This window comes from Haliotis asinina, chromosome 3, assembly GCF_037392515.1.
Source record: "Haliotis asinina isolate JCU_RB_2024 chromosome 3, JCU_Hal_asi_v2, whole genome shotgun sequence".
NCBI lineage: Eukaryota > Metazoa > Mollusca > Gastropoda > Lepetellida > Haliotidae > Haliotis > Haliotis asinina.
The window spans coordinates 7,462,214-7,480,811 of NC_090282.1; the positions used below are offsets into that span (position 1 = coordinate 7,462,214).

At 39.1% G+C, this 18,598-nt stretch overlaps 1 protein-coding gene across 1 annotated transcript; it reads right to left on the minus strand.

Annotated features, from left to right (window-relative positions):
* Positions 1 to 8,435: 8,435 nt before the first annotated feature.
* LOC137277406 (uncharacterized) lies at positions 8,436 to 17,319 on the minus strand. The gene is made up of 11 exons (XM_067809115.1): positions 16,552 to 17,319; positions 15,929 to 16,061; positions 15,555 to 15,705; positions 15,026 to 15,215; positions 14,796 to 14,904; positions 13,031 to 13,143; positions 12,379 to 12,538; positions 11,668 to 11,870; positions 10,481 to 10,599; positions 9,597 to 9,660; positions 8,436 to 8,531 (listed from the first exon to the last, which is right to left on the minus strand). Exons 1-11 carry the CDS (start codon positions 17,317 to 17,319, stop codon positions 8,436 to 8,438), a joined length of 2,106 nt encoding a protein of 701 aa, XP_067665216.1.
* Between the last annotated feature and the right edge of the window lie 1,279 nt (positions 17,320 to 18,598).

Genomic DNA, 18,598 nt, shown 5'->3' on the forward strand with positions numbered 1-18,598 from the left:
TTTTCGAGATGTGCTCCAGAAATGAAGCCCAACTCTCCCTTTTGAGACTAAGTATGAATTGCTTCCATGGAAAACGGGGAAAAATAAAAATGCCAAAAATTTGTCACACATCTGCCAAGCTTTGCAGAAAGATGTGAAGAAATTTTCAAGGTGTGCTCTGGAAAGAAAGCCCATCCCTCCCTTTTGAGATTAAGTCTGAATCGTTTCCATGGAAACCCAGAAAAATAAAAATGACAAAAATCTGTAAATAGCAAAAGGCACCACTTTGAAATTTGCCTCACACATCTGACAAGTATCACTGAAAGATATTAAGGATTTTTCTGGAAACCACAAACACACCTATCCCTTTTGAGACCGTGCAAATAATACATCACAAAACCTATAAATAGCAAAAGGCACCACTTTATGTTCTGAGTAATACATGTACCAAGTTTTGCTGAAAAATGTTGAACCGGTTTTGAGTTATGCTCTAGAAATGAAGCCCACACTTCCCATTAGGCTAAGACCAAAATGTTTCCTTTGAAAGCAAAATAAATAAAAATGATGACAGTAATCTGTACATAGCAAAGGCACAAGCATAGGTTCAGTTTATTATATCTACTAATTTTGGTCTAAAAATACTGAATGGTTTTTGAGTTATGCTCTGGAAACAAAATGATTACGGAAGGGCGGTCAATCGGACTAAATCATCATTGTACCTCCAAACCATGAACATTTTTAGCAGTAGGGAAATAAAGACAATTCAGCACAACATTTTAGCTTACTCACTCTCGTGACAAGATCCCTTCCTCACTTGACCTCCACTGCACACTTCCATCTATGGTAATTCAAGGAGTATCAATTCAAGGAGCATCATGTATTACACAACCCAGCTATAGGAGTTCACCCTTTCCGATGGAGATGAATTTGTTTGCAAGCTTTGTCCATTTTCATCTGTAGAGAACACCTCATAACACTGAAACATGCTATTGGTGCTGTATCTGGTTCCACTGCAGTCTGCCATCTTTGACAGTGGTACATGTACCACACATCCTTCAAAGTTAAAACTCAGAACATTTCACTCACACACCCTTGAGAAAGCAACACAAATTTTGCATAAATTTATTCCAGATATAACTGAAACATGCTAAATAAAGGGTATCACAGTCTTGTCTTTCAAATAAGAATCTTGTCTTTTCAAATAAATGCTGCCTGCTGAGAATATCGGTAGAAAATGTGAATGGAAAGACAGAAAACAATCTGAGAAATGTCGCTGGCAAGCAAGGCTGCCTGTGCATCTGCTGCCAGTCTTGCTTTAATTTTACCTGATTTGTGATGTTTGATACATACAGGGCCAGGTATATACAACTGATTTCTGATCTTTGATACACACCAAGCCAAGTATATACAATTGTAGTTGTACGTGAAATGCAGACAATACTGATGAACATCTTGAACAGCATTGATCACGGCTGCCCAACAACACATTACTATGTTCAATAAGGATTGACTGTCTCATGACCAACCTTATGTTCACATGTTTTTATGTATAAACTAAATTATCTAGACTGGCTTCATGGCCAATAGTACCACTGTCCAATCCAGTTGTTGATCATATTATGAACTCTGAGCACAAAGAACAGAGTGATGTATGCACAACGCGTAGCACGCATTATGTGCTTCGGGCTTGTGTTGGCTGTGAACACAGAGCACTTTACACTTGTCCACACACCAGGCCACAATGATGTTCATGGCTCCATGTCTCTGGCTCATATTACATGCTGCATTTAAAACATGATTCAGATAACACAAACATACCCATTCCATGGCAAAATCGGCCACAACTCACAGAAACTCCATATTCCCAAACTGTGTACCAATAGAAACTGTGTACAAATGTACCTCTCAAGACAATACATGTATATGGCACAGGCTGTCACCCCAGGATGTCTCCTTCACATTAACAATCAGACATCAACTTGAACATTCATTGCATGTATATATTTAACCACTGTGTAATTGGCACAGTGGGTTAAACTGGTTTTCTTTCACATTTATATGTACAATTTATGTAGTTTATGTGTGGAAATGTGAAATATCTGTTAAAATGAGTTTGAACTAACTACAGTGGCAGGAAGTGCATGAGTTTAGTTTTACACCTCACTGGGCAATATTCCAGCTATAAAGGCTTCGGTCTTTAAATAATTGAGTCTGGACCAGACAATCCAGTCATCAACAGCATGAGCACTGATCTGGGCAACTGGGAACAAATAACATATGTCAAGCAGGTCATCAAGCCTGACCATGCACCTGTTGTGGTAAGCATGGGTTGCTGAAGACCTTTTCTACCCCAGATCTTCACAGGTCTAATGGTTGGGAGATAGGAAACATTGAAAAAGGGCTTTACTGGGGAGAGATTAGTCTAGAAATGAACAATTCTGTTATCCACAGCACTTATGTGGAACAGACCATGGCTTTATGCAAATTAGTATGCAATGATATTACAAATTACAAATTAGACAAGCACAAAAACAGACTGGTAGGAGGGGTTGTCTCAAAAGGAAAATCAGGACAGCTGTTGCTGGATAGAGATATCAGCTGAGATACGATAAGCCCTTAGGGAAGGTAAATGGCATCTCATAACAATTAACAAATAATATCCAGTCCTATCAATATTCAAATGGTTCTGCCACCTATATATTTTGAGACATTTAATGTGATTGCAGATTTAAGCTTTTCTATGGGTATAATACTATTTTACATAGCTCAGCATAAATCTAGTGAAACAAATACAAGTAAGATGTTAATCAATATATGAGACAAACCATAAAATATCTTTGAGATGACCCCTTGCGGCTGTAAGCATGTGGCTTTCATGCCTTGTGAGTTGACAGTCCCTCATCATACCTGACCTCATCATACCATAATTGCCATCTATGGTTAGGCTGGTGTGTGTTATTTCAACATATGCTATTTACAGCATGTAAATTTTAGGGATACAGAATTACAGCCTAAAAACCTGAAAGCCTTTTTCCTAATTCCGACAGTACTTTAGGAACAAAGATCCAGTGCATACCGATCTATGGATCAAGATTTCATGCCCTGAGTTGAGTTTAGTGCACTGCAAAAATGTCTTCAAATATGTTAATATATTCAAACATTAAATAAACCTATTAAAAGTGTACCCTTCTACCAGCTTGGTCTACTCTATATGTAGATATGATAATGTAATTTATTGCCGTCATGAGGTGGTTATTCTAGGCAGGTAGATATTCATCACACTCTGGTTGCCAATGTGCAAGCACACAATGATCAACCATTTTGTGGATAATATCATAGTTGCTCTTCTTGTTTTTGTTATCATTCTTTGAAAGTCTTTCTGAATATGTCACCATATAGCTGGAATATTGCTGAGTGTGGCATAAAGCTGAATTCACTTTAATCTGTACATGATCACACAATGTCTGTATATAGGACTGTAAGAAAACTGTACTAAGGAAAATTTCTTAACCTTATTTCTGAAAATGAAGCCAATTTCACTCAATGTTATGATTTAGGAAAGGTTATTATATAACTATGTAAATTCATATCACAAATTTTAGTACTCATCCATTGTTTATGTGTGTCATGTACCTGTATTCATGTTTATATTTGTCTTGACTTCTGTTTTCACAGTGAAAAGTTGTAGCTTGACTTTGGTGTATAATTGAAACTTGAGACAGGATGGTGTTTTCATCAGAAAAAGTTATCTTGCGACTTTAGTCTATTGTTTAAACCCAAGCTGGTATTTTTCCATTGATATAACTATGTCTGGACTTTGGAATATTAACTAAACTTGAGTAGGTATTGTTACATTGAATTATCTGTATCTTGTCTTTGAAGGATCAGTTAATTGAATGCATGAAGGTATTTATGCAACAATAAGAGTCTATCTTGACTTTCGAGTTTCCATCAAGCACGAGAGGGTATTTTTACAGAGCAAAGCTTGCACCATGTCTTTCGCCTCTTGTTCAAATCCTATTCAATGTATCAACAGTGAAATATTCACGAGTCAAAGTTGCCACTTGTGGATGGGTAACAAGGATTTAAAAAACACATCCAATAGGTTAAATAAATAGTTACCATACCAAAAATGGTGACTCTAACACAAGTTGTTTCTGAGTCTACATCATAACTGTGTAGAATTTTGCTGACTAAACAATCAGAGATTGTCAAGTGTGCATTGTTGATGTGCATCATATCATCCCGAGATTCAAGATGGGGCTTGATCATCATGTAGAATGTTGCTGACTACACAATAAGAGACTGTCAAACAAGTGCGTTTTTGAAGTGTATCATATCATCCCGAGATTCAAGATGGGGCTTGATCATCATGTAGAATGTTGCTGACTACACAATAAGAGACTGTCAAACAAGTGCGTTTTTGAAGTGTATCATATCATCCCGAGATTCAAGATGGGGCTTGATCATCATGTAGAATGTTGCTGACTACACAATAAGAGACTGTCAAACAAGTGCGTTTTTGAAGTGTATCATATCATCCCGAGATTCAAGATGGGGCTTGATCATCATGTAGAATGTTGCTGACTACACAATAAGAGACTGTCAAACAAGTGCGTTTTTGAAGTGTATCATATCATCCCGAGATTCAAGATGGGGCTTGATCATCATGTAGAATGTTGCTGACTACACAATAAGAGACTGTCAAACAAGTGCGTTTTTGAAGTGTATCATATCATCCAGGGATTCTGGATGGAGCTTGATCATCATGTAGAATGTTGCTGACTACACAATAAGAGACTGTCAAACAAGTGCGTTTTTGAAGTGTATCATATCATCCCGAGATTCAAGATGGGGCTTGATCATCATGTAGAATGTTGCTGACTACACAATAAGAGACTGTCAAACAAGTGCGTTTTTGAAGTGTATCATATCATCCCGAGATTCAAGATGGGGCTTGATCATCATGTAGAATGTTGCTGACTACACAATAAGAGACTGTCAAACAAGTGCGTTTTTGAAGTGTATCATATCATCCCGAGATTCAAGATGGGGCTTGATCATCATGTAGAATGTTGCTGACTACACAATAAGAGACTGTCAAACAAGTGCGTTTTTGAAGTGTATCATATCATCCAGGGATTCTGGATGGAGCTTGATCATCATGTAGAATGTTGCTGACTACACAATAAGAGACTGTCAAACAAGTGCGTTTTTGAAGTGTATCATATCATCCCGAGATTCAAGATGGAGCTTGATCATCATGTAGAATGTTGCTGACTACACAATAAGAGACTGTCAAACAAGTGCGTATTTGAAGTGTATCATATCATCCCGAGATTCAAGATGGAGCTTGATCATCATGTAGAATGTTGCTGACTACACAATAAGAGACTGTCAAACAAGTGCGTTTTTGAAGTGTATCATATCATCCCGAGATTCAAGATGGGGCTTGATCATCATGTAGAATGTTGCTGACTACACAATAAGAGACTGTCAAACAAGTGCGTATTTGAAGTGTATCATATCATCCCGAGATTCAAGATGGAGCTTGATCATCATGTAGAATGTTGCTGACTACACAATAAGAGACTGTCAAACAAGTGCGTTTTTGAAGTGTATCATATCATCCCGAGATTCAAGATGGAGCTTGATCATCATGTAGAATGTTGCTGACTACACAATAAGAGACTGTCAAACAAGTGCGTTTTTGAAGTGTATCATATCATCCCGAGATTCAAGATGGAGCTTGATCATCATGTAGAATGTTGCTGACTACACAATAAGAGACTGTCAAACAAGTGCGTTTTTGAAGTGTATCATATCATCCCGAGATTCAAGATGGAGCTTGATCATCATGTAGAATGTTGCTGACTACACAATAAGAGACTGTCAAACAAGTGCGTTTTTGAAGTGTATCATATCATCCCGAGATTCAAGATGGAGCTTGATCATCATGTAGAATGTTGCTGACTACACAATAAGAGACTGTCAAACAAGTGCGTTTTTGAAGTGTATCATATCATCCCGAGATTCAAGATGGAGCTTGATCATCATGTAGAATGTTGCTGACTACACAATAAGAGACTGTCAAACAAGTGCGTTTTTGAAGTGTATCATATCATCCCGAGATTCAAGATGGAGCTTGATCATCATGTAGAATGTTGCTGACTACACAATAAGAGACTGTCAAACAAGTGCGTTTTTGAAGTGTATCATATCATCCCGAGATTCAAGATGGGGCTTGATCATCATGTAGAATGTTGCTGACTACACAATAAGAGACTGTCAAACAAGTGCGTTTTTGAAGTGTATCATATCATCCCGAGATTCAAGATGGAGCTTGATCATCATGTAGAATGTTGCTGACTACACAATAAGAGACTGTCAAACAAGTGCGTTTTTGAAGTGTATCATATCATCCCGAGATTCAAGATGGGGCTTGATCATCATGTAGAATGTTGCTGACTACACAATAAGAGACTGTCAAACAAGTGCGTTTTTGAAGTGTATCATATCATCCCGAGATTCAAGATGGAGCTTGATCATCATGTAGAATGTTGCTGACTACACAATAAGAGACTGTCAAACAAGTGCGTTTTTGAAGTGTATCATATCATCCCGAGATTCAAGATGGGGCTTGATCATCATGTAGAATGTTGCTGACTACACAATAAGAGACTGTCAAACAAGTGCGTTTTTGAAGTGTATCATATCATCCCGAGATTCAAGATGGGGCTTGATCATCATGTAGAATGTTGCTGACTACACAATAAGAGACTGTCAAACAAGTGCGTTTTTGAAGTGTATCATATCATCCCGAGATTCAAGATGGGGCTTGATCATCATGTAGAATGTTGCTGACTACACAATAAGAGACTGTCAAACAAGTGCGTTTTTGAAGTGTATCATATCATCCCGAGATTCAAGATGGGGCTTGATCATCATGTAGAATGTTGCTGACTACACAATAAGAGACTGTCAAACAAGTGCGTTTTTGAAGTGTATCATATCATCCCGAGATTCAAGATGGGGCTTGATCATCATGTAGAATGTTGCTGACTACACAATAAGAGACTGTCAAACAAGTGCGTTTTTGAAGTGTATCATATCATCCCGAGATTCAAGATGGGGCTTGATCATCATGTGGTATGTTGCTGACTACACAATCAGAGACTGTCAAACAAGTGCGTTTTTGAAGTGTATCATATCATCCCGAGATTCAAGATGGGGCTTGATCATCATGTAGAATGTTGCTGACTACACAATAAGAGACTGTCAAACAAGTGCGTTTTTGAAGTGTATCATATCATCCCGAGATTCAAGATGGAGCTTGATCATCATGTAGAATGTTGCTGACTACACAATAAGAGACTGTCAAACAAGTGCGTTTTTGAAGTGTATCATATCATCCCGAGATTCAAGATGGAGCTTGATCATCATGTAGAATGTTGCTGACTACACAATAAGAGACTGTCAAACAAGTGCGTTTTTGAAGTGTATCATATCATCCCGAGATTCAAGATGGGGCTTGATCATCATGTGGTATGTTGCTGACTACACAATCAGAGACTGTCAAACAAGTGCGTTTTTGAAGTGTATCATATCATCCCGAGATTCAAGATGGGGCTTGATCATCATGTAGAATGTTGCTGACTACACAATAAGAGACTGTCAAACAAGTGCGTTTTTGAAGTGTATCATATCATCCCGAGATTCAAGATGGAGCTTGATCATCATGTAGAATGTTGCTGACTACACAATAAGAGACTGTCAAACAAGTGCGTTTTTGAAGTGTATCATATCATCCCGAGATTCAAGATGGGGCTTGATCATCATGTAGAATGTTGCTGACTACACAATAAGAGACTGTCAAACAAGTGCGTTTTTGAAGTGTATCATATCATCCCGAGATTCAAGATGGAGCTTGATCATCATGTAGAATGTTGCTGACTACACAATAAGAGACTGTCAAACAAGTGCGTTTTTGAAGTGTATCATATCATCCCGAGATTCAAGATGGGGCTTGATCATCATGTAGAATGTTGCTGACTACACAATAAGAGACTGTCAAACAAGTGCGTTTTTTAAGTGTATCATATCATCCCGAGATTCAAGATGGAACTTGATCATCATGTAGAATGTTGCTGACTACACAATAAGAGACTGTCAAACAAGTGCGTTTTTGAAGTGTATCATATCATCCCGAGATTCAAGATGGGGCTTGATCATCATGTAGAATGTTGCTGACTACACAATAAGAGACTGTCAAACAAGTGCGTTTTTGAAGTGTATCATATCATCCCGAGATTCAAGATGGAGCTTGATCATCATGTAGAATGTTGCTGACTACACAATAAGAGACTGTCAAACAAGTGCATTTTTGAAGTGTATCATATCATCCCGAGATTCAAGATGGGGCTTGATCATCATGTGGTATGTTGCTGACTACACAATCAGAGACTGTCAAGCGCATTGTTGAAGTGCATTATATCATCCAGAGATTCAAGATGGAGCTTTCTTTCGATGTAACTGAAGTAATATTCTGGAGCCTGTAGGATAAATGACAGCAATATTCAACCCAGACATTAATCACATAATTAATTATAAACATCAAACTGACAATATCAGTGGAATAAAAAGTATGATGCATGTTTTAGTGTTATCAGAGAGTACATATTATTTGCATCCTTTCACAGAACAATAATATGTAGAACTCCGGGCAGCGCTCACAAGCACAAAATTCCTACTGTTTTCAAATACACATATGGAAATTAATTAAGCAATACCGAAGTCACAGACCTATTCCAGAGCATTTTTCCAAATGATATCTGAACATGTTGCATCTTGATGTATAGCATGATTTTTAGGAGACATACGACGCTCATGCAACATCACACAATGCACATGAAATGTCGTACCTCCAACAGCGTTGAAATCAACATGTCAGACTCTCTCCTTTCAATCCCATGGGACATGTTATACAGTCATGTTCAACTCACCTGTCAAGATTCTCAATGAACTGAACTGCTGCTACTTTGTCTGAGGAATCAAACATGGAGACTAATCCCAGAATGAGGTGGCATCTTGAATCAGTTGTTAGTGTGCAGGGAGGATACATAAGATAGTGGAAGAAATTTGTTGGACTTGCAAGACATTATTCTTCGATTCAAAATGTGTGCATGGAACTGACAGTAAAGTGAAATTGGTAATGTGTTTGCATGGAATTAGTTTCCAAATCTGTACAATCTTCAAATCAGATCCTGTCATGGTAATCAATGCTTTGTTTTTCCTCAGCCTTTTCTCTTTACTACAAAATTAATATCTTATGGAAATCTTTGGCACATGGTATGCACCAGTTCATTAATTTGCTCATTCTGAAAAAATACAGGAGTTCCTTAATTGATTTTCATATGTATAGAAGTTGGGAAATAGAAACACAATGTTTCACACAGAGAGCAGCAACGGACGGTAGACACACTTAGGGGTAGATCATTCTTCATCCACAGAATCAGCTACAATACTTCAGTGTGTGTTTTAATGATATGTATCCACCATGGAATTTGCCAGAAGATGTACCTCACTGATAAAACATGAAAAAATCTCAATCTACTTACCCTGTGTGACAGTTTACGCAGAAAGGCAACATGCTCTCCTGTCAATTGTTTCAGATTCTCATTCCTGAAACACATCAATAACGCTGATCAGACATGGTCACATGCTATTCACATCTAGACTTTCATGTCAAATGATACTCACATTTAAACTCACATGGTCACAGGACATTCACATCTAGACTCTCACATGGTCACATGATATTCATATCTAGACTCACGTCACATGATATTCACATTTAGACTCACAAGTCACATGATATTCACATCTGGACTCTCACGTCACATGATATTCACATCTGGACTCTCACGTCATGTGATATTCACATCTGGACTCTCACGTCATGTGATATTCACATCTAGACTCATGCCACATGATTTTCACATTTAGACTCACATGGTCACATGATATTAACATCTAGACTCACATGGTCACATGATATTCATATCTAGACTCACGTCACATGATATTCACATTTAGACTCACAAGTCACATGATATTCACATCTAGACTCACATGGTCACATTATATTAACATCTAGACTCACATGATGACATTCAGACCTAGACTCAAATGGTTGAGTGATACTCAAATATAGATGCACATGGTTGTTTCACATTTTACATCAAGACTCTCATCCTCACATGACATACATACATACATGCATCCATCCATCCATCCATCCATCCATACAGACATACAGACATACAGACATACATACATACATACATACATACATACATACATACATACATACATACATACACTCAAATGTCACATGACATACACAACTAGACTCACATGATAGTCACATATAGACTCACATGGTCACATGACATTCGGATATAGTGTCACATGGTCACATGATACTCAACTATGGACTCACAGGGTCACTTTGGATTTGTGCAGCCAGTTGAGGACATCTTTACTGGACCAGTTTGCAACACTGGCACCCTTCCCAGCATCCACTGGGCCTGCTCGGATCACAGGGATCTTAGTCTCATCCTAAATCAGACATGGACAATTATGAATATAAACACAGCTAAATTCATACACAAACAACATTCAGCATCATTAGCTTCACTAAGCATCAACATGAAGGCCTTCAGTGAATGAAAACATCCTTTTTGTATCCTTTTCCCTGATGGTGTCAATCCGCCGCCTATTACCTGATGCTCTCATACCAGAATGAAAATATACTATCTGGACAATCAAGGATGGTCACTGTCTTAAGTTGATAGATCAAGTTTCTAAACTGTAGGACTGTGTAACTAGCAAATAAAATGTAATCCAACAGATTGCAATTCAGGTATACATTTATATGTTACAGTTCTGATAACAGCGGGGCGGTGGGATAGCCTAGTGGTTAAAGCATTCACTCGTCACGCCGAAGACCCGGGTTCAATTCCCCACATGGGTACAATGTGTGAATCCCATTTTCTGGTGTCACCCACCGTGAAATTGCTGCAATAGGGCTATAAAGTGGTGTAAAACTAAACTCACTCACTCACTCACTCTGATAACAGCAATCTCAAGATTAGGTTGAACAGTCAGTCAATTTTCATTGTATACAATTTCTAGTATTACAGTATGCCATTTTGTCACTGAATAACGAAAGAAAACATCTTTACCCAGTAAACCTGTTTACAGTGGAAACATTGCAATACATCTCGTCTGAAAGGCATATTGTGATATGCTGGTATACTGGTATACCGACAATACCATAGAGTCCTACTAAACTGTGTCATTTTTTTATGACATATCTCCAACCCACACAAAATCCTGTGAATGACGAGTCACAACATACTTCACAACTGATGTCATACAAACTGGACAGAAACTACAGCTATGACAGGCAACAGGTCCAGGACAACCAAGGATGGTGTTGGATCCAAGTCTGACTCTTTTGACTACATATTGATACCACTGGCTATTGTTTGACCCTTTATGGCATCTGCAGGTTTTACATAAATTTTCTTCACATTGAAATCACCTGTGAACATGAACCTCTAAGCAAAGTAGTTCTTCAACGTAATTCTGGATAATTTTGTAAGAAATGGTCATTGCACTTACAAGCATTCCATGATTTGAAGTCTTTCCCTTGTCTCCTAGTTCTTTGATGAGTTCATTGACCTTTACTTCAAATTCATATTTGCCACTAAAGTCAAAGAAGAGTTTTGTCCCCTTGATGATACCCAACCAGCCATCAGGCTTGTATGAACGCTGCATCAGGAGAGGCACTATGATCTTCTGGAGGGAGAAAGCGTACTCCGCTTCTGCAAGGGACATAAATCAGTTAAGTATATAACTTACTGGGGACCAGCCATTTTGGTTATGATGTATTTTCCATGTGATATTTAGGAGGCTTTAATTATGGAAAAAATGAATGTTATATAATGAATGAAATATAGAATGCTTGTGAACAATATTATGTAGAAGGCCATTGGTAGAGTCATCCAAACTATGACAGCGTAGAACAAGGACATCATTGGGTAGAGTCACCCCCAGGGTAGGTAGTGCATATCCCTTCTTTTGTTTTGAGACTGGTTGAAAGACAATAATCTCTAGTTAAATGTTGTACAATATGGTTAAACTGAAGAAATGAGAAAGATGTAACATCTTTGGTACGTTTTTTGAAACCACAATGTAAAAATAGTGTAATGATGCCGACTGCCAACCAGCAGTCTGAGGGTTTAAAGAAAACAGACGTAGAAATCCCAGCATCAAGTCGATCTTCATGTGTAAACTGTACTGAAACGGTTGTCTCCCTTGATGTGCAGTCACCTGATCTGCAGTTCTGGCTCTCCTTGTAACGTTCTGACATACAGACGAGAACAACAACAGCATTCTGCACTGCCTCTGCCATTGCCTGGAGTGTAGAGCCTCCCATGTTGTCTACATCCATCCACACACTGTAGCCTTGACCTCGGAGCATCTCTTTCACCTGCACAGCATCAGAGTAAATTTGGTCAGTTTGGAAGATGCAACCAGAGACCATTTATTATATGGTCTCTGATGCAACTCAATACAGGAATAATAGCACATTACACACATTAAACATGGCCTAACCTCGATCCTGAGACCTCAAAGAACGCTCGATAATACTACCCTGACGCTTTGAGACAGCTCACCCACCCCACCCCCATTCCTGTCTTCTGATGAGGGGCAGGAACAAGTAAATATACTAGACTCTATCCTGCTTATGAGGGAAATGAACAAGTAAACAGACTAGATCCTTGTCTGCTTATGAGGGGCAGGAAAAAGTAAACTGACCAGACTCTAGTCTGTGGATGCGGGGCATGCACACATACACAGACTAGACTCTAGTCTGCTGATGATGGGTAGAAGTAAGTAAACAGACTAACCTCTAGTCTGCTAATGAGAGACAGGAGTTAGTACATGGAATAGGTGAAGGCAGTCTACTGATGTAGGGTACCTGTAGCAGCTTCCTCTGGTCAGCCCACTGGTAGCTGATCATGATGTGTCCTCCTGCCTGTCCTCCATCCTGTCCTGCCCCACGTCCTTCAGCCAGTCCATTCACAGCCCTGTCTGGAAAACCAGACCACAAGGCCACTTATTTAACTGTTATCATATCCACTTGCGGTGTTGGTGGAGGTAGCTATCTGTGTTTTTAAAGATCACATATACTCTAGGGGGTACAAATACATAAATCAGTTATTAGCATTGTTATATATGAAACCCTGTCACTAAAACTACTCATTTTGACAGTTAACTACCTTAAATCGACCTTTTCAACAACAGAGCACAATTCTCCCACACATGAAATTTCAACCAATCAGAGGGGAGCATCTCCATGATGTAATGTGAGGTATGCCTATGTGGGGAGTTGCAGAATTTATCAACATTTCCAGGGATAAATTATCTTGTTTACAGGTTTGTAATTGCTTGCTGTCATATCGGTTCTAAATCATTATGCTATAACCTGTGTCATGCAAAATCCTTTTGCTCACGATTCAAATTTATCTAGTAACCATGAGTAGGAAGTAGTAACTTGATGAAAGCAAACCATAAGCTAATTGATTCTAGAACTCACTTTAGCCAGTAAATTCATATTTGAAAATGGTGGTGCCCTGTCGTGAACATCCACCAGTCTAAGAATAAATGCTATTTAGGTTTGTTTTCACCGAGTTACAAAATCAAAACTACTTTCTACCGGTAGTAAAATATTTATTTGATTGATGGACAATGGATCCTTTGATCAGCAAGCATTTACTACTACGAGTAAGTAGTTTGATTTTTTAACTCAGTGAAAACAAATCTAAATAGCTTTTTCTATCTTGGATGCAAGGTAGGAGTTGAGCCATCCAATTTATCATATACTACAGGTTTCCAAAACATTCACTTCGCACTCAAAAACATAGCCCATTCAGCACGAACTGCAGGGTCTGGTGGATATCTGTCCATGGTGACACCATCACCCAACTCATCAGAGAAACTGACGGCAACCCAATGATTCAGCATGTCTTTGTTGATGTCAAGAAAGCAACAAATTGAGCTTGTTCCACATTTTATATACAACTAACCACAAACCCTTCCTCACAGTATGTCACTTACGGTTCACTGGAGTGCTCTGGTGACAGGGTCATGTAACCCTCTTTAATCACTTGTTAATAACTAACCACAAATTTTTCAAGAATGAATTTGGTGTTCCACTAAAGACTAGCCACAAGTCTTTCATATGTATTAGTTGGAAAAGAGGACAAAAAACAAAAGTTTATTTTTTCTTTAAGCCTTAGAGATACAAAAGTGACATGTGACCTACTGGTCATTGCTGATTGGCTGGTCTAGATTTTCATCTTTGTTACATGACACATCCTAACTGACTAAGTTCACATACAGGACCTGTTGGGGAGTATCAGTAGTATATTTAGCCAAACATTACTTTCGTAATTTGTGTTCTCATACTGATGAATTCATAGTAAGTATAGGAAGCAGATTATAAGGTGTTTATGAGGTAAATATCTCTGTCCATCCCTCAGCCTCCTGGTATACCGGAGCATACCACCAGTAATATCTTCTACACAGCTGACTACTGCCACAGCTGCTACTAATACATAGCAACTATTTGAGAAATGCAGTCTGTAATAAATACATCGTAGAGCTAATACGTATCAGTTTATTACCAACCAAGGTTTAACCAACTTGAATCTAGTGATCCAATCCTTTGTGAATTCACTTACCTACACTGTGTAAATGTATTTCCCATAATGCTCCACCAGCAGCTTTTGACAATTTCCTGTTGTCTGACATTTTGAGGGACTTAAGCTGTGTCATCAGCTCTTCATTCTCCTGTGGATAATCACAAGATACTTAGTGAAAACTTGGCTAATATGACAAACAAGCAAGTGTGAGTGAGTTAGTGAGTGAGTGGGTGGGTGACTGAGTGAGTGAATTATGCTGAAGAACTCACATGAAAGGTTTTCCTGTTGTCATTGTCAAAGGAAAGCTCCCAGATGCATTTGACAGCACCCAACTTCTCATCATCACTTCCATCCTTCATAATCTTCATCATTGTCTCCACTGCACCTTTCTTCGCAATCAACTTCTTATTGTCATCATTCTTGGCGAGTCCTGTCACTCCTTCCACCAGCTCGAGAACACTACAGGAACAAGGAAGACAAGCATCAGCTGCTTGCACAATTCATGGAACAGCAAGATGAGTCCACAGCCATATTTCGAAAATGTGGTTCCAATCATTTAAACAAACAGGTTGAACATGAGGCCCCATTTCTGTTGTGTCAAATCTTTTACAGACAATTCTACTGAGCATGTCAGCCTTCTCTCTCTAGGCTGGGATAACGCCTTATTTGCCTTGACTCCCAGTCTACAAACTCTTGAGACATACTGCGGTATGCTGCTAGTACATGTACACCAGACTGGGATATTCCCAGTGCATACTGAAAACACCATGCTGCCAATACGCGTCACTCACACTGTACCTGAAACCATTATACCGATGTTCCTTTGTCCTCCAGGCCAGCTTGATCATCCTAAGTATGAAGTCAAAGACCGAATCGTCTGCCAAGAGGAGGTGATTCTGTGACTCATCAAGGACGTAGGACAAGGTCAGTAAAGTCACCATCTTTACCGCTGAGAAACAAACATATGAAGTATAATGTCACCATCTTATATTAATTACAGAATCACAATCTTTACCGCTGAGGAACAAACATATGAAGTATAATGTCACCATCTTATATTAATTACAGAATCACAATCTTTACCACTGGGGAACAAAGTCTTTATAAAGGTACTTCTAAATGATAACATATCCTTCCACGTAGTTTTCAGGTTATTGCAAACAAAATTTCACCTGTTTTCTGACATTTGAGGAATGGGAGCAAGTGTTGGCTGGTGTTCTGGGCTCGCAGCAATGGCCGATTTGCTTGAATCTTGGATGTATTGTGAAGGATCCCAACACAGGAATCAAAGGATAGACCCAGATCCTGCATCAAGGAAATGACAGATGAAGCCATTAGCAATGCCCATGTCTCAAGAAGTGTTTGTATTTCTTTAAGACCTATCCTTTATTTGGTCACCTGACATTAAAACATTGTAACTACACAGAGCCTCAACTGAACAAATTGTCAACATATTTAAAGTCACCCCCAAAGGAGACACTGTATAATTAAGTCATCTGCGCAAGGGCAAAGCACATATTTAAGGGCACCCCCAAAAGGAGACACACAATATTTAAAGTTATCCCCCAAGAACACACTGTATAATTAAGTCATCTGCCCAAGGAATCACCACATATTTAAGGTCACCTCCCAAGGACACACCATATAATTAAGTCACCTTCATAGGAGACACCACATATTTAAAGTCACCCCTGTAGAGGACACCACTTCTTTGAAATTTCAGTTGTCAACATGACTCGACTTCAGTGACTGTGACCACTGTTGACTATCTACTTACAACTACTTCTTCACCTACCCCTTCCTTCATGTGCTGAAGGTCCCTCACAAGGTTTTCAAACACCCCAGTGCTGCCAAGCTTCTCCGCAAACAGTGAACTTGCATCTGAATAATTCCACATTATACCCCGGAGGTTAACAAGGAACACTATCTCAGGTTTGGTAGTCCGTCCCTCCAGGACACTGTCAGCCATGTACTCCAACTTTTCTTTAGTCATTAAGCCTCTGTATGAATCATAAAAGACACTGGCTGCATTAATTTCAGCAAATAAATCACCCATGTGTGATCTGTTAATGTCAGTCTCATTCAAGAACATCATCGTGATGTCTGTTTCAGCTGAATTCTGCAAATAATTTCTTTCTGTTTCAAGTAGTAGATCACCTTTAAGTACTGACACAAACTGATACTGCCTTTGAAAAGTATCAGCTAAATGAGGGTACTTCTCCTTCATAGACTTTAACACTTTTACACTTGCGTCACTCATTTCTCCTCCTTCGTTCGTTTTCTCTTGAACAACAGGCTGTGCAACCAATGCCCCTGCGCCTTGTTTTGATTTGGGATGATACAACGGGGCATCCACTTCATCTTCTCCATCTTGAAGGTGTGGCTTCTTATCTTTGTCACCTGAACTAGACTGTACTGGTGGCGGTGGAGGTGGTGGAGGTGGGGGAGGTGGTGTAGTGGCTTTAGCCAGTGCTGTACTTGGCTTCCTGGTTGAACTTGACCTGTACATATCTGGTTCAACTTCAGCAGCCTCTGGCTTGGCTATGCTGGAGGTGCTGCCCATCTGTAGCTCACTCAACTGGACTTCTTCCACTTACTGGCATTAGTGTAGTAGTCTGAAATTATAAACAAAATATCAGTCCTTTCTCACCTTAACAGGTGTCATCCCACAGATGACAGCTTCACCTTGTCAGCATGTCTTTCTGATACACACAATACCACAGATGACAGACATCCTTACCTTGTCAGCCTGTCCTAGTGGGCATGTGGACAAACTGTTAAACCTTGGATCAATATCTTCGTGGTACAAATCTCGCCAAGGGACTCAGTAATTCTATACCAATACACTGGGACTGAGCACATGTGTATTCATATCAAAGTTGAGTCAAGGAGTTATCAGTAATCTACTTTGTGGACCCTTGATGTCATTTCTGTGAACAAGGGAATTTGTAGTGGGGCAGGGAGTTATCTACAAAGATCACCAATAGAGTCAGATTTGAATCCCTCAAACAGGGATTAGGAAATATCAGGCAACATTTTTAACTTGTCAACAGACTATCAAAGCTGAAATCAGTCTCCATGAAACCAGACCTCAGTACATGCTACAGCAAAAACTAATATCTGATTTTAGGGAGGTAGAGTTGGTATGATTGTGAACAAGAAAGGACCCAAAACAATGTTCTTGATGAGTGTCATTTTAGGACTGATCTCAGCCATAAACAAAACATCAGGTTGTCATGTTTTTAATATTCCTAGAATAAAACTATTCAGAAGGTTTTTAGGCAGTTTTATTGACTCTTTGAATGGGTTTAAACATTGTTCTCCACTGAAACAACTACAAATACTATTACTATTACTTACTACCACTACCACTACCACTACCACTACCACTACTAAATACTACTACTACTACTACTACTACTACTACTACTACTACTTCTACGACCCGCGAAGGTCCAGGTTAGAATATTGGCCTTCAGTAGCCCATGTTTGTCATCAGAGGCGACTAATGGGATCGGACGGTCAGGCTCACTGACTTGGTTGACACATGTCAATTGTCCCCAGTTGTGCAGATTGATACTCATGCTGTTGATCACTGGATTGTCTAGTCCAGATTCGATTATTTACAGACCACTGCCATATCGCTGGAATACAGCTGAGTGCTGCATAAAACTAACCTCACTCACTCACTCACTACTACTACAAAACTGATTTTGAAAATATGCCACTTGTTACATGTATGGTTATGAAGCACATCCTCTAAAAAATTAATGTAATATTCAGGACATGCACATTCAAAACATTCATTTGTGAAGACAGGAACCAAAATAATCATCACCATC